This window comes from Phycodurus eques, chromosome 8 (genome assembly GCF_024500275.1).
Source record: "Phycodurus eques isolate BA_2022a chromosome 8, UOR_Pequ_1.1, whole genome shotgun sequence".
NCBI classification, from domain to species: domain Eukaryota; kingdom Metazoa; phylum Chordata; class Actinopteri; order Syngnathiformes; family Syngnathidae; genus Phycodurus; species Phycodurus eques.
In genome coordinates, this window is record NC_084532.1 from 6,895,696 (window position 1) to 6,920,064 (window position 24,369).

Here is a 24,369-nt window from a genome sequence, read left to right on the forward strand (position 1 = left end):
AAAGAGAACCACAGAAAGAAAGAGATTTAGTGGATTATCACAATAGTTGACGATGTCATGCGAACAATCCCTATACAGTGCTCTCTTTCTCTGTCTTGCAAACACACATGCACACACTAACTGAAGGGATGGTAAGTGTCACGGTTAGGGTTTTCGAAGGCGAGGAAGGCAAGGCAAAAACGTGGAGGACCCAAGTGCAGGGAAGCAGGGAGGGAAGGCAGGAGTGCAGGCGTCTCAAAAAATTATATTCAATTTCCCAAAAAAAAGGCAAAGAAGGAACATGGATGAAGCAAACTAAACAAAGTCCCACAACAGATAACCAAAGTAACAAAGAAACACTTGAATAAACCTAAAACTGGAAACAAAACATGACTGGTAACTAAGATGTGGCACAGACAGAGACAATGACAATGAACCGACAAGAACTAAAAGAAACTAAGGAACTAAATACAAACAGATTGACGAGGCAACGAGGAACACCTGGAAAAGACACGAGTGGCTGGAGGGAGCTGATTGGTTGACACAAGGTAGAAGGTTGATGAGAACAGGTGGACACAATAACTAAATGAGCACACAAGACATGAAAAACATGGAACACAGGAAAACATGAAACAAATCCAAACACAACCCAAACCAAAACATAGACCATGACAGGCAGTGTGGTGTTTTTTTCATTAGCTGCCCTTCATGAAGCAGTTGTTGTTTGACGAGGTGTGAGGAAAACGGGGATGGTGTGAAAGAGAGGTGATATCAGTGATATCAATAGCTCGTGCTAGACGGGGGGGGGGTCACAGGTAGTCATCACATCATCATCTAAAAAAAAAGGGGTTAAAGTCACTTGAACTTGAACTAATCTGTCAACATTTCACAGCCTGTTTGTGTTGAAATTAGAAAACCAACTATGGGTTTACTGGTGGATAGCATCCCATGGCTGTTTTGACATTCTGCATTGCACTACAATTTCAAGGTGTATTTTATAAGTTGCTACTCACCGATCTATCCTGAGTCTTCGTCACATAGACTGTCTTTAACCTTGACCTCTCCTTTTTCTCTGCCCTGTGAAAAAGGAGGTGGAACATTAACCTTGACCAGGAACATACACCTCTGACTTAACAACGTTGTATATCCTCCAATAGAATGCTCACGATATTTCTACAGTAGATAAATATGACATATATCATACAGACAATTCATAATCACCATGCACAGTTCTGACTATGTCGTCATCCAAACCCTCATATGCCAGAAGCTCACTGCACTCACTCACTCCCACACCTCCGGTCTCTTTCAAATGCTCCTTTCCTTTTTATACGCTGTCATTTTAACACAAATGTGCTTTTCAGTCATCCACCTACTACATCAACACTCCAACCCTTTAAGTGGTAACAGAACTTAAATCATCACCTACGTGAGGAAAAACATATAGAAAATCATTTTTGTTATAGATTGATCATACCAGGACTGAACTAATCACTATTGATCAAGGATTAAATACACTCAGGTCTTGGGGCACCAAGCTATTATACGGGGGGGGAGAGAACATGTTCACACATTACGATACTATTCTGTACGGGGATTTTCCATATCTTCCAGGGCTAAAAACAAACAAATAAACAAACAAAAAAAACAATGAATTTCAGGTTTTCCAGGTAATGTAGGAACAGTGAATGCCGGATGACCGACAGTTAGGTCGACACAATATCCAGGAACTCATCATCAAGATTCGCCCCATGGCCACATTTCATACACTTTAAACCAACCTTCTACGGCTGGGTATGACTCCAACCTCTGGGCAGTTTGGGGGTGGGGGGCTGAGGTGACGCGCAGGCCACCACTCTTCTTCCCCTGCACTGCTTACATGGAGGATGTCTCCAAAATGGAAGGGCAGAGCCTGATTTGGGGTGCTCAAGTCTGATGCACTGCCGTCATAGTCAAACAGCACTCTGCAAGGAATACAAAATCAAATTTGAAATGGTTTTTATTTTGGTTGACACTGTTTTACACAACCAGCAGCTTAACATTACAATAGCAGAAACTGAGACACAGTACATAATTGGAGAGACACTGTACCTTTAGCAGCAAAACATCAGTGGTTACTTTTTGCAAGAATTAGGCTTTACACGATCAGGATTTTTTGGGGCCGATCAACGATTTAAGAAAAAACAATAACCGATCACTGATTTGATCAGAAGATGGAGGAATGTGTTATTTAAAAGACCTGTTCATTTACTGTATATACATGTGTACTTAAATACAAGATTTTATTGCAGTAGTCTGACAATGCAATCGTGAAAGAGCAAATTTGTCATAGTTTGATCCGGGCATTACGTGTTGCCTGTCTCAGACGTGTTGTCTGTCCCACACCGCCGACATATGTTTTTTTTTTTTTTTTTTTTGTATAAATAACCTCATTGACCATCAGATATTTACAGTACTATGTCAAAAGACACGCGACAAGGCTAAAAATAAAACTAGCTTTTGGATTCAAATATACTGTGCACGTGGTGACGCGGAGTAAATGTCTTTTGCGGAGGCGATCAATGATCGGTGAATTATGACAAAGCCGATCAGCATAAAATGCTAAATATTGGCCGATACCGATCAGCCCGATAAAATCGGTGTAAAGTCTAGCAAGAATATTTTAAATGATAACATGAAAGAGACGAAATTTAGAGAAATACAACATCTGTCCTTGTGTGTCACTATGATGCTGTGTGTCAATAGTTTGTGTGCATATGTGTGCATGGCTGAATGATGATCTGTCTTTGTGACCCACCACAGAATTCCAAACCCGTCTGCAGGGAAACAACCTGGTAAAATAGGGCAGCAGTGTGTGTGTAAGTGTGAAGTAGAGCTGAAATAACAAGCATTCCCTAAAGTCCCCACTGCCTTCATCAATAAAGCAGTGCAGAGACGGAGAAGGGGAAATCAAGAGGGAGACAGACACAGAGGTAGGTTGAGACTACCAATATTTAAAAATCCCCATATATTTTAAGGATTTTGGATGAAATATTAATCATAAGGGGTTGCATTAGCTCGTCTGCAAGGACTCGGCTTTGGAGCCCCAGGGCCACGGTTCAGTCCCACTGTGGAAAAAATGTAAAAATGGCAACTTGTTGTTAGAGAAACACTAGTCTTCTTGCTGTCTACTGTCGAGGGTGTCCTTGAGCAAGGCACCGTCCAGACTGGGAGATGCACACACTTTTTGTGTGACCCTTTGACTCTGACATTTCGTCTTGCATGCCTGCATGTGTGTGATTTTGTGCAAATATAAGCAGAGTGTAAATTGATTTCCTCTTGAGGGACTATTATAAGTAAAGGAAATTCAATTAAAATGAAAAAAAAAATAAAGAGTTGGCAGATAAAACAGTGTGCTTGTTAAGCTGATATTTAAATAAATGTAGTGTACAATGGCTTTAACATTTTGTTAGCATGCTCAAGGTTACAAGGTGTACTCTATCAAAGGGTTATTGATGATGTTCCCATTCCAAAATTAAAATTATCACTTAATTAAACGTTATATTGATTGATGCTTGTTTTATAATTAAGGCCAATGTCAATATAACTTTCAGCCAATTAATATTCTCGTAATTTAAAAGCCCATAGAGGAATTTCTCTGATCGAATTACATCAAGATCAACAAACACATCGATCGCAGCAATGTTCAACAGGAATACATGAACAAATTAGAAACCGCTTTTTCGGTCAACACAATTTTGCACAACCAGCAGTTTAACTTTACAATACAGCATATCCCATGTGCAGTAACCCAAAGCCACTCACGATGACAAATTTACAGTATAACCCTCATATACCGGTATATTTTCATGTACACTTACTCGTATCTTCCATGTAAATTTTGACCCAGGCCAATAATATCCTCATAATAATTGTCTATATCAAATTATGAACTAAAAATCTTTTCAAAATGTATTAATAGCCTGTCTGACAATAATATATGGATGATTGATTAATCCTTAATCAATGTTTAGAAGGAGATGGAACGTTTTTGTTTTTTAAGGTTCTACATCACTCGTTTTTGGACAAAAACAACACCTTGTCAATTGTTTTCTTTCAAAGGTTATCTCTTCCATAACCTCAACCACTGAAATATCAGTTCAGATAGCTTATGACCCCCTTTTTATAGCTCTTGATTGAATAAATCGATATTAGGATTTTTTTTATTTTGCTACATGGCAGGTACTTGTTTTTGGAGATCTCGCAACTGTGTCAAGGCACCCTCTGACCTCTATGTATTCTGTTCCTCATGTTAAGTATCACCATGATGCCGTTTTTTTTTTACTGTTTTGAGATTCCCCCATGACCCTTGAAAGACCAATAGGTGCATGTTGTGGGAAATTGTTCAAGTGGTGGAAACAAAGACAGTTCTCAGGACTATTTCAAACTCAACTGTGAACTAGGAGTTGTATGTCTTCGGAGTTTTAAGTCGACACAAATGTGATGAAAGTCGAGTCAATGTCGACTAGTCGCTGATGACCTCTGATAGTGCATGTTTTGCAGAAACCTGTGCAGTTCTGGCGACTGTTTGATGCTCCCTCCTCTGTTTTCACTGTACCATAAAACACACACATTTATGGCATGTACAGTTTCACAGTTTCAAAATTCTCACCATTACTACCATTTTCCTTGATTTAACACACTGCTAAATCTATTTTAGTACTATTTTCCATTTATTATCCTTTTAAATTGTGCCATATTTATAAAGAACATCGCACTGGCTCTGCTAACAATACTCAGTAGGTGTCTGCTCCAAGAATCTGCATGCCACATTTGACTGCTCTTGATAGGATCATGCGATAGGGCAGCTTCAAGCTGGTGTCCCGCAAAACCAAGTTGTGGCATTATTTGCAATGAGACCTTCTCCAAACTGAAGGCCAAGTTCTATATTATGAGAAATGTCAGAGAAAAGCTGCAAAGTGGGCGCTCCAAGAAGACCACACCCCGATAATAGTTTCTTCTTGCGCACTTAGGTACCAGAGACTGCCTTCTAGAGATTTGCAGTAGAGGTGTGCAGGATGCAGTTGCCACAGTTACCTTGAAAAAGTCACTTTGTTACTTTACTGATTACTTGAGCTTAAAAGTAACTTAACTTTACTGATTACTTGATTTCAAAAGTAACTAATTTAGAAAAAAAGTAACTTTTGAGTTACTTTCAGCAGCTGCCAAGTGGCAGGAATATCACTTATCCACATACAAAAAAAAAAGCATTAGTTTAACCGAAACCATTACTTTGTAATATACGCCGCACAAGTTACAGAATGATGTCATCAACAAGGAGCAATAACCTAAATATTGGTGTAGTTGAAGCCACCTGAAATGAGCAACTTAGTGCAGACGTGACAAGGCCTCTTTATACTCCCGCGGTCGCGCGGCCGACAACGCCCGCATTGCATCATGTGACCGACGAATTGGCCCACGCGGCCCCTCTGGGTAGCTTGACGCACACACGGGAAAAATTGTTCCTGCGCGTCGAACGCCGCGGAGATCATCGCTCGTGATTGGTCCGTTTTAGTCACATGCTGCGATGACGTACTCAGCGTGCCCCTTGGTTCTACATACCATCTACGCTGCCGCCTTCTCGTTCAATTTTACAGCATAATTAAACGTATCATCTGGTCATCTCGGTCCATTTGTTCTAGCAGACACTGTTCCATGATCGCCATTTTTGTTGCTTTGTTCCTTGTGACTGAAAGGAAAGTAAAAACGGCTACCGGAAATGGCCCAAAAATGCAGAGGAAACGCCACCCTGTGGTGTCCTCGCCAATACCAGCCGTAGCGACACCCCCGACTTGGAGGTGAACTGCAGTAGCACATTTTCAAAACTGCGTGCGTGGGTTGCGCTCGAGTATAAAGGCAAACTACGCGCGGGACAGCCGCAGTGACGTCAGCGCTGTCGCCGTCCGCGCGAGTATAAAGAAGCCTTAAGGCTACTGATAAATTGTTAAACTGAAAATATGTCTTGTTTCTTCTAATTAAAATAATCCAATCCAGCTAAAGTCAAACAAGAGACAATGACAACAGTAAAATATGCGGTTTTCCATTGGCAGAGAAAGATTTGGCAAATTTTTCAAGGGCACAACCCACACACATTATGTATTTGTGTTTGCTTTTATTTTGCTTTGTTTTACTCTGCTGTCTACAGCAGGTTGGCATCCAAAATGAGAATCGTTTTACAATTGCCTAAATAAATAAATGAATAAACAAACATACCCAGCTCTGCTGCTTATCCCACAGTTGCATGTTCCTTGCAAATAGGGCTCCATTGAAAAGGGTTATCGGTATAAACAGGTTTACCTACTGTATAAGCTAAATTGCCAAGAAGCATTGTGACAACAAAGAAACAATCTACCAAACACAAATTTCCTTCCTTTTTGTGCTATATTTATATTATGCCGTGTCAAATTCTAAGGAGAACATGAGCATGCTCATATAAAATTTATCACCAACATTTTGACAAACATCATTTTGATGGCAAATTTTAAATTAGTTAACTTCTCTCTCAGTCCCAGACGCCAATGCCGTCCAGAGAGGGTTCATTGATAATAGTATATTAAAACCTACTATTATAGTGGTGTCACAGTAGATTGCTACCCAGGTCTATTTTGGTAGACCCAACCGGCTGATATTTAATACTGCATCCACTCCACAACCCGCAGAATTGACCTATTAGTGCGGGAACTCTACCCGAGGCGCACAAATAAGATCGGAGATCCGGTCTGAACCCACAACTAAATACATCCAATTTAACGTTGTTTTCAAGAAAAAAACAAAACAAAAGAAAAACATTGGATGTTGCTTTAATTTTAATATCCATCGACCTACATACTGCAGTTCCACTCTGATCCAAAGGTAACGGAACAGTGATGCCTTTATCTTTGCTGTGGACTGAAAACCTTTGGCTTTGACATCACAAGATTAGAAATCAACAGCGCAGCTTTCGGTATGCGTGTAACCCGCTTAAAGTTGTGTATCACATAGATGTAAACACCTGGACATAAAAGTTAAAATGTCTCTTATTTATCTTATGATGTCAAACCCACACATTCGGTCCACAACAAAAATCAAGGAATTGGCTTCGCTTCTTCAATACTTTTGGATGGATGTTCGTGTAATTACTTTTTAAACCCACTTACTGCATGCTGTTACGAAGATCAAACAGCATAAGTTAGGATTAAAGTGTGAAAACATTGTAGCCCAAACAAATCTTCTCTGCCTTTGCTCTCATACCATGCCATACGCACGCACCCACTTCGTGCCTCACAACCAATCACCAGCTACTTTCTTGCGCAGAAATGCATACTGTATACAGCGCTTCAGGGACATTTGGGACACAATAAACAACTACTATATCATCATTCAAATGTTTTACAACATTGTTGTTTTTTGACCCAAACCTGCCGTGAATAAAAAAATAAAAACGTCAAATATAAAACCCACCCCTTATTTGCAGGTTACTCGTCGATGACATGCACGATAGGGTCACAGGGAGGGACATGAAACAAACACCAACCTCTTGTCTATTGTGTTTCCTGGTATGTCTAGCATTACCTGACGTAAAGTGTGCGTTTTTGAGTGGATCGGAGTGACGTGGAGCTGGAACTGACACTGCTGGTCATCATCTGTTCCCTCAGGTCATGGATCTTTGCCTCGAAACGACTGTATTCTGCACACACACATACACACGCATACAGAAATAAGATAAAAAATGTAATAAGCAGAAGTAATATGTCTTGGGATTCTGGTTGAGAGGTTTGGTAAAACCAGTCAATCAGAAATGGGATGTACACCTGCATTTCCTTAAGAAGATTGATTCCACACACTTCAACTGGGTTCTACACAGCACAATAAGGCACAACTTTTACTACATCACACCTCATCCATAGGAAAGTTTTATTTTATACAAACTTACACAAACATGCTAAAATGACTAACAGAAGAGTAAATTACACTGTAACACCCCTGTCAAGAGCAATAATACCAAATTAATATCACAATAGAATTCTGCTGGAGTTTGTAGAAAACTAAATATGACTATATAAATAAATTTCAGCCTCTACAATTTATAAAACCAATTGTGTATATATATATATATATATATATATATATATATATATATATATATTAATCACAGATACACTATATAATCAGCTAAATGACTAAAGTATTGTTTCAGTTTCCCGGGTCTTTTTTTTTTTTTTTTTTTATAAATTTGGAGAATTTCAGGAATCTTGTTAGCTTTCTTTAGCAGTTTTTTATTTGCAAAATTATTAAATTGTCTTGGAAAAAATGGTCTGTTTTAACAAAGATTAGTTTTTGAGGGGTCAAACTGTACTGTATTAATATATGTGTAATAATCAGAACATGGGATGTCATGCATCACAGCTAGACACAGACAAATTCAGCTGTCTAATGTTGTACGTGTCTGCGTTGAACATATTATACATGCATACTGATTTCCCACAGTGATGTTCAAGCCGCACAGCATTAGAGTAACATCATTGGTGCAGCAATCTTTTGGCTCACTTTCGCCTATAGTTTAAAATGAAACAAACTTACCCCACTGGAATTCCTTTTCATTCATTATAACACACATAAAATCAAAAATGTATAATTTCCCCCTCTAATCGATATAACTGTGTTCCCTGATGACACAAGAATACTATTTCAAACAGCACTGAGCAACGGTTTCCCAATCCAAGCTGCTTGTCAAGCAATAAATTGCAAGTGAGCTACCAGTTGGCCAATCAAGGCAAAGAGCAGCGAATTCTAAACAAACAAACAAAAACAACGTTGTCATGTTTCTATTGCGGTATGTTGGAAGTGAAGCTCTTGTTTTTGTTGTGTGTGTATCTTCATAACTGTAAAATATATTTGATCACATCTGAAAAACATCACAGGTCACAATGTCACTGTAAAAGAAATCCTGCAAAAAGACTTTGACAAATGGGGCTGTATGTATGTTCCCGAACCATTACGGTGTACAGAATCTAATCAAACCTGCCTAATTCAATTGCACTTGAGGTACACACCTAACAAGAAACACACACACACACACACACAAGCGCACGCACACACACTCACCAAAGATACCCAGAACTTTCCTATTGGTGTATTTCTTTTCCTTCATGAACACAAAATCAGCCTCTTGATACATTTGAAAGAAGATGGAGATTAATTGTTAAAATTTATGCTGAATATTCCATGCAAGGAGCATAATAATAGAAGCATGAATTAGATGCAGAACAGCCACTAAAATGACCTTTAACTGTGAATCAAATTACTACCATCATTGACCTCTGTCTATCACCTCCAATTGAACGCCATCATAAAATGTAATCTGGATGTAGATAGTGAGATTATCATTTTTTTTTTCTTCACATCATGGAATGTACACACATTATCTGCTATCTCAGAGCATGTTGCCTCAAAACAGTATCATGGGATTTAAATGCAAGACGGAGAGAAAGGTACTCATGGGAGAGACAAAATAGATCAAAGTGAGAAAGTAATGTAGGATGACATATGTAATGGATTGCAGCAAAATCACGAAAAACAAAACTTTCTAAACAAAAGAGAATCATAGTTGGTCAGTAGACGAACAAAGATTGTAATTGTTGCTCAATGTTCGGGTGTGTTTGTCCAGAGGAGAGACAACACTGACGCTAATAAATTCATGAAATCAACTCGGAGACAGTCAGAAGCGCTCTAATCATCATGTTTTAAGAGGTCGAGTGTTATCAATTAGGTGCTAATGTCTTGATCATGTTGCGATGAGTGTGGCAGTAGTGTACCGTTAGAAGCGGACCAGTGGCGCAGATAAAAACTACTGTGAATGGGACTGTTTATACTGCGAATGTTATACTCAACCAACGTTTGCACATCACAGACAATGTTTTTAGTGACTGGACCATAGTCAAGGTAGTGTTCTCACGAGAGAGATAGATGGAATGATAGATAATATGTTGGCAATGAAAATGACATTCATGATCACTGTCTGCTAAAATTCTAAAACTCACGGCAACATGATTAATATGCAAAGGTAAAACACAGATATTCTTTTAGATGTTGGCACGTAACTAACTGCAGGCAGGAAGATAACAAGTCAGTCAGTTTAGCTTTGGTCTTTTTCAACTCTGTCTCTGCTGTACTCACATGCTGATGGCAGGCTTGGCTTCCGTGCGCTATGATGCTGATGAGGTGGCTTTTAGATCAGTGTTAGTGCATGGAGCAGTGGTAGAGTCCCAGGATGTGAATGTGAGGAAAGGCGCAATAGAGCAGAAGTGTGCATAAAAAGAAGAAACCGTTCAGAGCACCTTCACATGTGGGCATGCCTGAGTAGAAAGATTGGAATGTATGTGTAGATAATGCAGAAAAAAACGTGTGTATCTAAAAATGGTTCCAGTGCAGCTCAGCTCCTACAGAAACAACAGATGCTAACTCTCTCTTTAATGTGCACCCCTTGTCCGCTCTCTCCTTCACTGTGGTTGCTCCTCCCATTTTGACAACAGCTTGCTTTAAGGCACCCGCGCACACACGCACGCACGCACGCGCTGTTTCCTCAGGTCACTCATGCGGCAGAAAACCTATGTGATGCCAGGCTCTCCTGCCCTACTTTGGTCCAGGGAATCAGTCAACACCCACACACATTCACATGAAGGCTGACCAAGCAATTTTGGGGGAGTTTTAATTCACTGCTCACAAATGTTTGTCTAAAAATAAACAGCTTCTTGGTTTGATATAGAATGAAAATGATGGATAATATGCATGAAATATTTCATCTTCGGTATGACACTCTCCAGTGGTGTCAAAGAAGTATCGTATTATTAGTTTGTTCTTACTTTGTTTTCGTCAAACATATCTTTCAACTGTTTTTCTAATACCTGCCTCTCTATAGTATACTATGTTTAACATGAAACTAGTGCAATTAATAGAACTTCAGGTTGGCCATAATTTCATCCCACACAATCATCCTTGACCATCCATCCATCTATCTATCTCCTTCCGCTCATCTGAATCATCATAATTTCACCAGACACGAAGTTACATTCGATCACTTACTACTAATGTCACAGTCAACAAGCGTCATCTCTCATACACCGTGTGCAGAAGTATTAGACAATTAAGTCTTATTTTTGAGGACTAGTTTTATAAATCACCAACCACAGTGCTTTAGGTTCATCCAAAATGTTAATAAACCTCAAACAAGAATGTTTAACAAAGTAAAAATGAGGTATAGACTTTCTGAGGAGAATATCAATATGTGGACCATTATTAGGCAACAATTGGTGTGCAGAATTATTACGCATTGAAAAACACATTTTCCCATTTCACTTTTTTATTATGTTTATATTATGTTGAAGAGAGAATTATAAACAACTCGAAACGTTCCAATATAACATTGATAGAAACTGATATACAAGTATATTAAAAAGTGACCAATTTTATATATATATATATATATATATATATATATATATATATAGTTCCCTTGTTAACTCGTGTCTCCTCGTTCTCAGTGCTCCCGTGTTCCTGACTCACATCATTCCTGCCACCAAGCCAGCCGCCTGTTCTGTCCACTGCCTGCCACCTGTCCACGCCGCCGCCTGCCAACACATCCAGGACCACCTCCATAACCTTTCCTCAATAAACTGTTCATCATTTTACATCTGCCTCTGCCTGCTCTTGGATCCAGCTACTCCCCACATGTGACAGACCCTTCTGTTCAATAACAGTCAAAATACTTTCATCCCAAATAATTCTGCACACGGTGTACATACAAAGTAACAAAAAAAAAAGCGTAGAAAGAAGGAGGGGGGGAAAAGCCTGGAGGGACAGTCAGATAAGTCAGAGGTGGAGGACGGAAGGAAACGATGGGGGACGGACAATGACAAAGACTAATGGTTCTGAGGCTCATAATACTTACATCTCTCCTTCTTTTATTTACATCTATGATCTTTGGTCCGCTGATAGTCTTTATTCCCTCAGGAAGAGCAATGTTCTCTCCCCTCCCTTTTTGCATTATGCAGCTTAAGTGTGCAAGCTACAGATTGTGTGCATTGCACCAGTACTGTAATTCCATTTTAGATCTTTCTCCTTGTCTTTTATTAACCGGTTCTTGTTCCCACAAACCTGGTGTTGGCTCTACATACACTTTCAGATCCAAACAAATTTCTCGTGTGTTTTACGAAAGAACACCTACGTTACATTACACAAGAAGCTTGAAAATTCCAAAATAAAAACGTTAACAATCTTTAGCACAAAATGGCACTGAAGAAAGCCACACATTTCATTGATTAAACAGAGGTAACATCCAAGCCCCACATTGCATGTATTTGTCAGCTATTTTTTTTTTTTTTACGTTTGTGAGTGAAAGCCTAGCTACAGTAAATGCTGCAGTTAATCATCAATCGACTTAATAACTGCTACACATCACGCAGGTGCAGCCACACACACGTATAGACAGACACCTACACCAACACACACAAATACTGTACATACAGTAGTCATGCTCAGAGTAATGAGCAGACTAACAGAAGCGGAGATAATCCTCTGTGCATCACCTTAGCACTGCTGCTGACAGACATGGACTCTGTGTGTGTGTGTGTCATGTGGAAGAGTGTGTACAGTGCATGACTGTGACAGTTGTGTGTAATCGTAGCGACTAATACTGAAGTCAAACAGAAGGTATTACGACAGTCGGCCCACACCAGGAAATCACACAGGAGGAGATCACATTTTAAGGTCACTACTCTTCACTTTGAGGTTTCCAAAGCATCCACTACTACAAACAGATACACACTAATGATCAAATATTCACTGAAATGGTAAATACTTTACCAGGGAAATGGTCTGAAATAAACTACAATGCCAAGAATGTCACACAGACCTTGACTATGGCTGAGCAATACTGCTTGTCTTACTCTCTTGATTAAAAATTCATGACATGCAGGCAATACTGTTGAACTCCAGTCTGTTTAGTGGCAGAAATGCAGCAGTAATGCCAAATAGAAAGTGCATCCCAACTGCCACACACAGATTAATTAATCGCATCACCATTTGCTGAATCTAGTGGGCCACTGCTCCACTTGGCCCCAAATTTACTCAATTGGCACATTTATCCCAAACTACACCATAACGCGCCTAATTGACGCCCCCCCCTAAAAGAAAAGTTTATAATTGCCTAAAGATGCCACAGAGGATGGCAAAGCATAACTAAAGCGCTATAGATGTGTAGTCCATTTACCATTTGTCTAAATAAAGCTCCTCAACTAATTTACACATAGTTCCTTGGCACCAAGATACCACCAGATGGCAACAAAGCAATACTGTTACAGCGTCGGCTTGAGCGCAATAACAGCAAATAGGTAAGTTTGGCAGCAAATAACGGAGGATAAGATGCCGAACAGCGAATAGGTGAGGTGTTCACTGTACACGGCCACAACCCCCTACCTGACATGTCATGGCATTTATACGTTACTAATTTGTGGCCCAAAATTGTATTTACGATTGTTTACCGCTTTGTTGAGTCTCAGCGGCCAAACTCATCAATACTCTTGCGTGTATATGACAAATCTCACGCTATTGTGAGCACGTCATGACGGAAGCAATACATGCTGCACTAAGTTTGGCTACATTTTGTATTTATCAAGGAAGAATGCAACACGAACAAGATTCGTGGGAATATGACAGGCAGCTATAAAGTAAAATTGCAGAGCAAGGAGCATAACTACTCATGGTGTAAGGTAAACCAAAGCAGTTTTCCCATCGTAACTCTCAGACTCTCAACTACAAACTCCAGTGATTGATCGAGCATGAAAACTCGTGAGCAAAGTAACAACTTGTTTTTTTGCAAACCACTAGAGAGCAGCTAATCTGGTTCTGTAGCTACTATCGTACAATACAACCCACAACTTTGCTGGGGGAAAAAAACAACAAACATTTTAAAGAGATTAATACACGCCCACACGCACATTCACTTTGATGACATTAGATCCGTGGCATGCTGTTCTGTGTTTCATAACAGCAGGTAGTGTTCATAATATAAATAACAGAAGGATGCCTGCACAAACAAGTGTGCGCACACAGTGTGACTCACACTTTGTTTCTCTCATGGTGGAGGTCATTAGAAGGAAGTATCCTACATGTGTGTTTGCGTGTGCATGTGGTGGAAGCAGAGGGCGCACCGCAGGTCGCTGCACAGTATTGCCACGGGGACCGGACAAACATGGCTCTCAAATGGACACGCACACTCATATTGTACAGACCAATACACAGCGTGGACAGAAGGCTTGAATTAGGATCATTCAACAGTCACGAATCAGGTCTACAGGAGTCACGACACATAAAAGGAAGAAAAAACACAGAAACTGCTCAAGTAAATTACTTTGTACATTATACAGTATAACTGATAAATATCACAAGCAATTGCAAATATATGGTATCATTCTTTCATTCATCTTCCGTACCGCTTATCCTCACTGAAAAAAAACCCACAAAATCAGGAATTTCAAAAATTAGAATACTGTGAAGAAATCATTTATTTATCAGTTTTGTAGGGGGGGGGGGGGGGGGGGGGGGAAGGAAGAAATGAGTGTCACATTAACTCCATAAAAATTTGGTACTTTCAAAACGTGAATCTTCAATACTTGGTTGGGTATTCTAATTTTTTGAAAGGGTCTCTATATGCAGAACTATTGTAACCAATAACTCAAATAGAATTTAATTCATCTTGGGCTAAACATTTTAAGAATGTTATTACAGTGGTGCACATGATTTACAGATCTAACTAACATCTTTTACATCTGAATCACCTCTCTAAATGAATCATACAAGCCAAATGGCTCAAGAGACAAAATATTTCCATTATGAGGGTCAGGGGACCAAGAGCAATTTTACCGCATGTGTCGATATACTGTATGCTTGCGTGCATGTACATGTAAAGTGATATTCTTAGGACCCCCACTGTATCAACATCCCATTAGCTGAGCCTCAGTCATGAATTATAACATGGTTACCTAGGTTACAGCCTTGACAGTAACTCCCAGCATGATTCAAGTTGACACATCTGGAGTTCAGGCAAGCAGCTTCTTTAATTCCCTCGTTACTAAAACACTCCATACTTAGCAAAACATTACATTTTCAAACAGTTTTGTACATTTGGCATGCAACTACAACTATGTATGGTACCACTCACCTTCTGGTCTGTACTGTGCTGCAATGGTGACAGTTTGTCCTGCGTTCTTCAGAGCTGCAGCTGCCTGCTCATGTGTTGCGGTAGACAAGTCTACACCATTTACCTAGATCCACAGACACATATATCCATATCCAATAGCCAGACCTTGGTATGAATGAAATGTATTATAAACAACTCTTGAAATACAGTATGTTAAACATACTGAGAGGATCCGGTCACCCTTGTGGAGTTCCCCACAAAGATCAGCTGGACCACCGGCCAGAATGAAGGAGATGAAGATTCCCTCTCCATCTTCCCCTCCAACAATGTTGAAACCAAGACCTGTAGACCCTCGTTGGAGCGTCACACGCCTTGGCTCCCTGGTAGAAAAAAACAAATTAAATATATATACAGGGTAAAAGGTGATCTTGGAACTTGTGCAATGTAAAATTAAAGCTAGATTAACCATATACAGTCCATTAATAGACGAGGATATTAGATGAGAAGGGAGGACAACAGGGGCAACAGCAGAGAAAAATTTGAATCTGACTGTATAAAAGCCTACATACATACAGTGGGTATAAAAAGCCTGTTAGAACATCTAAACTTTATTTGGAGTTAACCAGAGGCACTTCAAATTGTGGCTGCTGTGTATGCTGACTCTCATTTAACATGGTTTTGAAGGTAATTGGTTATGTATAAACCCAGCCACATCCGCAGTTATAAGAGGGTGTGAGAGCTTGGGCAACCACATTATCTCCGTTGTTTATTTTCACTTCCCCGCTTAAAAATATGACATATTGTTTTAATTGAGGTGCACATGTTATAGGGCACATTAATTCTGGAAATAGTTGGAAAATGATTCATTTTGGTCTCATTTGTTATATTACAAACAACTGGAATTTGAACAGGGGTGTGCAGAGTTTTTTTTTTTTTTTTTTTTTTTACGTCGATGTAGACGTGAAGACATATGCATTACAGTTGAAGACAATATATTACTCTACATGTTGCCCAGTAGATGTCAGTGTTGTATAATTTTCTTGTAGCAATAGTATGCAGTTGAAACCCTTCACACCATAACAGTAAGACCAATTCAATAAAGCCATTTCGGGCGGAAGAAATATTCACCCACAGGTCATCACTATATCACCATAGTACGGTTCAGTATTACTTACTATAGAGTGCTGGAAAGAAATTAAGAGACCACTGCAAAATTACCAGTTTATGCCAACAAATGTCATGCCAACAAATCTTCATTGAGATGCCTCAATTGAGACCTTTTGTTAAAAATGTGTTTTGTTTAACTGTTTAATGTTCCACTGGTCTCAGAATTTTCCCCCAGAGCTGAATATTTTATGCCAACCTTCATTGACACATTGCTATTAACTCTCTACTCATATGTGAAAACTGTTTGTGATTTCGATGTGACTACTTCGATAATGATCTGAACAAATGAGGAAATACAGTACTATATCATTCAGATGTATGGCAAATTCAATTTGAAAGAAATTTTTTGTAAGCGTCATAAAAATACTGTGTCCCTGTGGTACAGATTAAGTAGTCGGATTTTTTTTATGCAGCGTTTTTTTTTTTTTCCCCCCTCAAAACAACCAGTTCAAGAGTAAATGAGGTAAATGTGTGCATCCATTGTTATACAGAATACTAATAATTGATATCTTTAAAATCGAAGATGCACTTTAAAATCTGACGATTCACTGGAGATGAATATAAATAAATACAGTAGTTACACAACAATCAAGTCAGAAAGACAGTCAATGAGATAAACAAGACAATGAAATGGCCACAACCACAAAACTCAGAAAAAATGCAGACATCAAAATGACCATCCTGCAGTCAGTCTGCAGCTTATCAGATTTATTATACTGAAAACATTCTGATTGGCAAAAAGGATTATGACGGAAGGAGTCATACTCTGGTAACCACGGTGACGCCAGCTGAGTGACACGGATTGTGATAGGCTGTAATCCTTCCATTAAAATGGATTAAAGACAGTAGAGCAGCACTGAAAGTGAATGTGCATGTGTCTACATATATGACCTCAGTTTACATGCCAGATAAAATTCTGATTGCCATCTGCCAAATACACGCACACACGCACACACATCACAGCCTAGTTGCCAGGACGAACAGAGGTCAGGCAGTGAATTTGGGCTCTCTAGGAGAGAAATAAAATGACCTCAACATCACACAAATAATTGTGTTTTGAAATAACTAATAACACTTATCTTTCCTATGCAGTAGATATTTTACTTACCTTGTGAAATCATCATCTGCAGTCATAGACCTGGGCATTGGGGAATACCTGGGCGTGGTCAGTGGGGCAGGGCTAAGAGACTGGCTCCCGCTCATGTAGGGACTTATGTGATTGTCCTGATGTGGGGGGTAGGCTGAAAAAAATACAAAAATAAAAACCGGCCTCGTTTTTGAATCATACTGTCAGATAGTGTTAAAGTTCATTCTCGGCATTCATCATGAATGAGCAGTTTTATTTTATACTGTGCGTTTGTACTTGAAACATTTTGATCAGGTTTAGTGCGTTCTTATTATCGAATATTTTCAAAGATCATTTCATTGTGTCAAAGTGTTTACAGTATATGCAGTTCACACATAATTGGGGCACTGTGTTGTGATTGACCATAGTTTATTTTGGCCAATTATTTTATCGGGAGTGGTGGACTGAAAATTATTTGTATGGCGGGCGACTAGTCCAGGATGTACCCTGCCTCCTGTCTGAAGTCAGCTGGGATAGACTCCAGCACACTTGCAACCCTCATGAGGAAGGTGGTATCGAAGATGGATGGATAATTGATTTTTTAACACTAATCACAAAATTTAAAAGGAGACATATTATGGTAAATTGACTTTTTTGGGACTAAACAATATCCAAGATTGGCTGAGAACAAAACATCAGACTATTTTCAACAGACATTTTTGTCCAGGCCAGTTCATTAGTTTGCATTTTAAAATAATTACTTGGGACCACAATTATAAAACAATGCTTGATTTTCATTATTTATTCATTGTGGGTTTTTCTTTCTTTAATGGTAATGGTTTCAACCATAGTGCTTTCAGTGAATGTTAACTATGCTGTAATTCTTTCTTCTTTGTGCATTTTGACCGAAATACGTCAATGACCTTTTTTTTTAAGTTTATAAACTGGGAAAAGTCAGTTATGACAGGCTCCACTTACCTGCAACCCTTATAAGGTCAAGCGGTACAGAGAACGGATGGATGGAGGCAAGGGACACATTTTAACTAGGGCAGGTGACTGTAAGGTGTAAATTTCAATTAATGAATTACGGAAAAAAATGTGCGTTCAAATTTTGTATTCATTTAATTACACTTTTCAGGTATTCACTGTGCTTGTATTGCTTTTTTTTTCTTTTAAGAATCCCAAATGGATATGTGGAGAATAGCATGAAGTGTGGAAATTGTACAGCAAAGATTTTGCTCAACACTAAAGCACCTCGAGCCAATGTTGTCACCTTAATGCAAAACATGTTGCAGTACCAGTGGTAATGTTAGCGTCGGGTAGTTTGTTACAAGAAATTTGGTCAGCCTGACAGCGATTTTGTCGTAAATCAGCTTCAGATTCCCCAGTGCACCTGTCAAGGTGGGTGAACAGCTAGGTGAACTCCTGTTAAAAAGGAGGTTGTGTGCCTGCACATGTATGAGAAGCATATTGCTTTGTTATTCGTGTTGTTTTATCATTGGCATTCTTATTAAACGGACTGCAAAAAATTATTTTTCGTCTTGACTTCTTTAGCAGTTAGCTATAGTTTGAAAGCATGTTAAACTTCTACAGGACTCAAGGAGCACAACGACAACTATTATTTACACTCATGCGTTTACTTTTTGCTCAAAATGCATTTGAATTGAATTGAAAATGATTTCTAAAAGGCATACACTTACAATCTGTGACATCAGGAGGAGGAAAGGTTTCATTGATAAAGAGCGAAGTATGTTTGGCCACACGAAGATAAACAACATCTGAGGTTGACTTCAGGGCTGCGACTGCTTCCTCATGAGTAACCTCCTCTAAACAAGATGCATTTACCTGGTGACACACACATGAAGAAAAACTACATGAGCCAAGCAAATAAACAGAATTAAAATGTATGAAATAATGAAAATGAAGTTACACTGATGCTATTGGAACACAGAGTGAAAGACAAACATTTACTGAATAACGTCTCTGACACGCTCCGTCTTAAAAAAATGAACAAGACATTTGTTTGAAGTTTCAGTTTATGGAATCAAAATCAGTTGGCTTGAAATGACACATGAGACAGAGTGACAATAGAAATGACAGCCCAAAAATGATACTTACTGCTACGAGTTTGTCCCCTATCTGTAGCCGTCCATCTTTTTGTGCAGCTCCCCCCTCAATGACCTTTGTCACATAAATGCTGTTGTCACCTGGAACATGTTGATTTCCAACTCCACCAGCTATACTAAACCCTAGACCTGAGAACAAACAATGTTTGAGTAAGAATGTTCTTCATATAAAAACCTAATAAAAAGAAAATTCTGTCACATTTATATGTAATTAATAGTAATCACATCAAATAAATTCTTTATTTATAGAGCACCTTTCACACTAGAAATGCCACACAAAGTGCTTCTAAAAAGAGGCAATAAAAGAAAGACAGTTGCCAAGATTATTAAATACATAGCTTATGAGACATGAGTATAGTAAGAGTCATTAAAAACAGCAAAATTCCGGTAGATAATGTATTATGCAGTGTGTAATAATCAATAGGCAAGTACCTTTATAATAACAAAAAAATTATTTGTTTTCCTTCAAACATGCCTTCTATTTCTATCAATTGATCTATCTAATGTACAATCCTCCTGTTTATCTTTTGGGGGAATGATAATTTTGCTCATATCCTTGACTCCAGAAAGGCATCCAAAGAAAAAAAAAAAAAAAACATCTGAAATGCATAGATGAAACTACACGTGTTCCAGAAAAAAAAAATCAAATGTGGCAACTATTCCTGTAAAAACTGGAATAACATAACTCTTAAAACATGGAAAGAAGCAGAAGTAAACTAAAAGAGGATGAAATCCTTTGCTAGGCTCAAAAAACAATTATGCTGACTGTTCCTTACAAGCCGGTCCCATCTGCTTGTTCTTCTATTGTTAGACTACTGACATTGTCAGTATTCTTTTCCTTATTGCTACAACATCTCCTATTGAGATTTATTTCCAATGGATATGGGAGGAATTATGATGAAACAATGACACTAAAGTTGTTTTTACATTATTCCACCACACCATGCATTGAGACAATAATGCTGGCTTCATAGTCAGCCGAACTGTGAAGTGAAAAATTAGACAGCCTCTGGTGTTGTGGTCAATTTAGTCAATGTAGTCTGGACAGTGGATTTTCCAACAACAGAATAACTACCAGCTGTGCTATGGTGAAAGAACCTCACTCGTGGTGCCAGAAGCCCTTTCACTCTTCAAAACACAACTATCGCCTACACAGCCAGAACATCCATCCATTAATAATAGTTGCACTATTGACAATATCCCACTGCAGGTGCTGGCATGTGTAACCAGCTTTTACAATCCCTGGCACCAGTATCTGTGCTATTGGGGGGGGGGGGGAAACCTGGTTCTTCAAATTAGCGAGAACTAAACAAAAAACTAAACAAAACTAAACACTAACAATGTTGGTTCTCAAGAAAAGAAATATTTTTTTGTTTTAAATATGGTTTCTTTAGGAGGACAAACATGACAACAAACATTCTTAATGTTTTCCGATGCTGTAAAAATGTGCGGAATAACTATTACATTTCAACATTTCTGTCAACGAAGATTTGCATCATAGCCTGCGACACGCGCTTCTTTGAGCTCAGTGTTGCAGGTGGCTGTCGCAAACAAACCGGCAGCTGTGTGATGGGCCATGCATCGCAAAGGGAAAAAGAGAAAGATAGCTGAGGATCGCCAGAAAGCCCAGCTTGCCCAATGCCACAAATGGAGCGAAATTGAAAACTTGTGTTTTAAACATGGAATGCTCTTCCTGACAGTTATAGGAACATGAAGAAACATGCATTTGGAGTATTATCCATCTTTGGATCAACATACCTGTGCGATCAGATATTCTCAAACATGAACTAAAATAAAATACCACAACCACCTCACAGATGAAAGCTTGCAGTCAAATCAAGATTAAAGTCACACCTTACATGTCCGATGTTGAGAAGCTGTCCAGTGATGTCCGAAAACAGAAGTCACATTAAACGGGTAAGAGCATATTGAGCAACAAAGTGTATGTTTTTGTAAAGTGGTTTCTGATTTTTGTCAGTATTTATTTGGAATGACACATGATATTATTGTGTTTTGTTGCTCAGGTCCGAGGATGGCTGCGTTGTATTGTGCGTGTCAAAACAGAAGAGGATGCTGCTTTTTACCTCGCACTGACTTAATTACAGGAGGCATGTTCCATTTTGTTTTTTTGAATCCTCAAAATAAAAATGACCCAAACAATTGTTTTCTTTATTATATTTCTATAATTTCATCAATGCGACGAAACTTAAAACACCATCGTACAGGAGAGTAGTCACGTGGTGCGTCATTCTCTCCAGCATGCGCTGCAGGAAAAATAAACATTTACCGCAATTTCTCATGTATAATGCGCCCTGAAGTATAATGCGCACCCCCAAAGTTGACCGAAAAAATTCAGGAAAACCCCTCTACCTATGTCAAATGCGCACCATCGATTTTGTTGCTATCCATATGCTCAAAACATTATGAATTATTTTTATTCTGGGAGGTTTGTACTTTTATTCTAGTATGTTTTTTTTCAAAAAATTGTCTGTATCACAATCATTAATAATAATCTTTGTGCATGGGCTGATGTACCGGTAATATATATTTTCATCTGGTGTCGGGACAGGCCAATGTTATGCTTTACATCCTTGACTCCTGAAAGGCATCCTGCAGTTTTATACAATTTATGTAAAAAAAAACATCTGAAATGCAAAGATGAAACTACATGTGTTCCAGAAAAAAATCAAATGTGGCAACTATTCCTGTATAAAATGGAATGACATAACTCTTAAAACATGGAAAGAAGCAGAAGTAAAGTAAAAGAGGATGAAGATGAGTCTTTCAAATCCTTTGCTAGGCTAAAAAAAAAATTATGTCATCACCAACAATGATGTAAAATAAATAAATAAATAAATAAATACCCTACCGGTCCCTGTAATTGTCAGAACAGAATCCCTCGACCGACTAAAATAAATGCTCAATGATGGTATAACATTTTATTTGTACGGTTGATAACACGTACTACAGTCTTAAATATTCAATAAACAATTTAACACTGTTTTACTTAAGAAACCTTTGTGCACGAAACATTTGTGCATAGTGCAGTCTATCCACTACATCACACATACTCGGCAAAGCCTTCAAAAGAAGCATCTGACCATCAAGAAGATCCATTGCAGCTACATTTGATGCATCACTGTAGAACTCATCATTGACGACTTGGTCCAGTTTCTCTTGCTCCGGTGCCTCCTGCATTGCATCATGAACAGCGGGGTCTCATCCTCCCTCCCTCTATGCCATCAATGGCGTTTGTGAGGCAACATGTTTTGAATCCCCTTGAAATTATGTCAGGGGAAACCGCATCCCATGCATCTTTTATCCATGCTGTTATTTGCAGCAGTTCGGGTTTCCTTAGATTGCCACCTGCAGTGATCGTATGAGTCCCTGAAGTCATCCACCAATTCCATTTCTGCTGCCTGTGCTTTTTGAAAGGGCGATTGCACGATATGTCCATTACCTGCAAGTGTGCAGTCATGCCACCAGGAATGATCACTTGGTTCCCTTTATTCGTCATTATTGTCAGAGCTTTGAGACGAAGTTCTACCGTGTTGATAGCGCAGCCACTTGCCCTCCGTTCGGCTACAATCTGCAGCAGCTCTTCCTCCATCTTTGGGAACTGCGCGACCTTCCCACGTCCCAAAGCTCTTGCATGTGCTTTTTGCTGGATGATTTTCTCCTTCGTCTTCCTCCACAACCTCACGTTCGATTCACACCCACTCTGAACTGCGGTTTCCCACGCCTTCGGCAGCGGTGATTACTTTTCTTTTAAAAGCGGCTGCATAGCTAGCCCTTTTAGTCGATATCTTCTATCTTAGTTGAAGTTAAAACAAACTCATGGGTAGCAATTTCTGCTGTTTAGTGCAGTAGCAACAAATATGCTACGCTAACGATCGTAACATGGCAAACTGCCGCGAGCAGGTCAGGAATCTCTGATTGGCGGCACACATTACCATAATATATATAAATGTCTAACATGAGACATTGCATATCATATTGGAATGTGTGTTTTGTGATCATGTTTGGAGTGTTTCCTCACCTTTAGGACCTTTCACTAGTTTGATATCCATTATCTTATCAGTAAGATTCTTCTTGCGTCGTACACACAGTCTGACCAGACCTCCAGCATCCTTCAGGGCCTCCACCGCCCCACTGTGGGTCACCTCCCTGACATCAGTCTCATTTACTCGGACTATAGAGTCATTCACCCTGCACAACAAAATTTTATGAACTCAGGGCTCGAAGTTTACCAATTCCTGATTGCCTGGGGCAAGTCAAGCTAGCAAAACATAAAACATTCCCGATTGGGCAAGAGTATGAAAGGAAATTATAGTCGTATATAGGGATGTCACAATATTCCCAATATCGCAAAATTAAAAGTGCCTCGATATTGTCGTGGCCTTGTCTCGGCATAAAATAATGAGCAGTTGTGCTTAAAATGTAGTTTTGTGCTGTCTATACGAAGCCAAGCTGCTTAGCCAGGCTGCGAGAGCGCTTCACTTCCTCATTTGAGTCCAAATGTGCCCGACCCATGTGACCATGTGTGTATGTCTAAATAAAAACACTGATTGTTTTGACATACACACTGATGTGTGTATGTCTAAATAAAAACACCGATGCCGACGGGTCGGCACCGGTGGACCTCCGCTTCACGAAGCCAGCATCTTGGCTCGCGGCAGCCGCCACCAGGAAGCACTGATACCATATTAATTACTCTATCCTGTTGCCAGCGTGCATGTCCTCATTAGAGTACTACATGAGCTGGAGCCTATCCCAGCTGAATTTGGGTGAGAGGCGCCAGTCACTCACAGAAAACC

General features: G+C 39.3%; 1 protein-coding gene across 14 annotated transcripts in view; it reads right to left on the bottom strand.

Annotated features, from left to right (window-relative positions):
• The window catches only part of LOC133406791 (discs large homolog 1-like protein), a 116,203-nt gene that overhangs the window by 14,545 nt on the left and 77,289 nt on the right, over positions 1 to 24,369 (bottom strand). For 12 of the 14 annotated variants that reach the window (XM_061684714.1, XM_061684713.1, XM_061684712.1 and 9 more), the window contains 9 exons: positions 23,592 to 23,761; positions 19,545 to 19,681; positions 19,127 to 19,271; positions 17,469 to 17,601; positions 15,417 to 15,573; positions 15,215 to 15,317; positions 7,570 to 7,684; positions 1,761 to 1,943; positions 993 to 1,056 (listed from right to left, as the gene is read on the bottom strand). In XM_061684714.1, the coding sequence (XP_061540698.1) occupies positions 993 to 1,056; positions 1,761 to 1,943; positions 7,570 to 7,684; positions 15,215 to 15,317; positions 15,417 to 15,573; positions 17,469 to 17,601; positions 19,127 to 19,271; positions 19,545 to 19,681; positions 23,592 to 23,761 (1,207 nt within the window). Of the gene's footprint in view, positions 1 to 4; positions 814 to 992; positions 1,057 to 1,760; positions 1,944 to 7,569; positions 7,685 to 10,173; positions 11,456 to 15,214; positions 15,318 to 15,416; positions 15,574 to 17,468; positions 17,602 to 19,126; positions 19,272 to 19,544; positions 19,682 to 23,591; positions 23,762 to 24,369 lie in introns of those variants that run through there. The other 2 variants (XM_061684715.1, XM_061684723.1) reach the window with 2 other exon arrangements.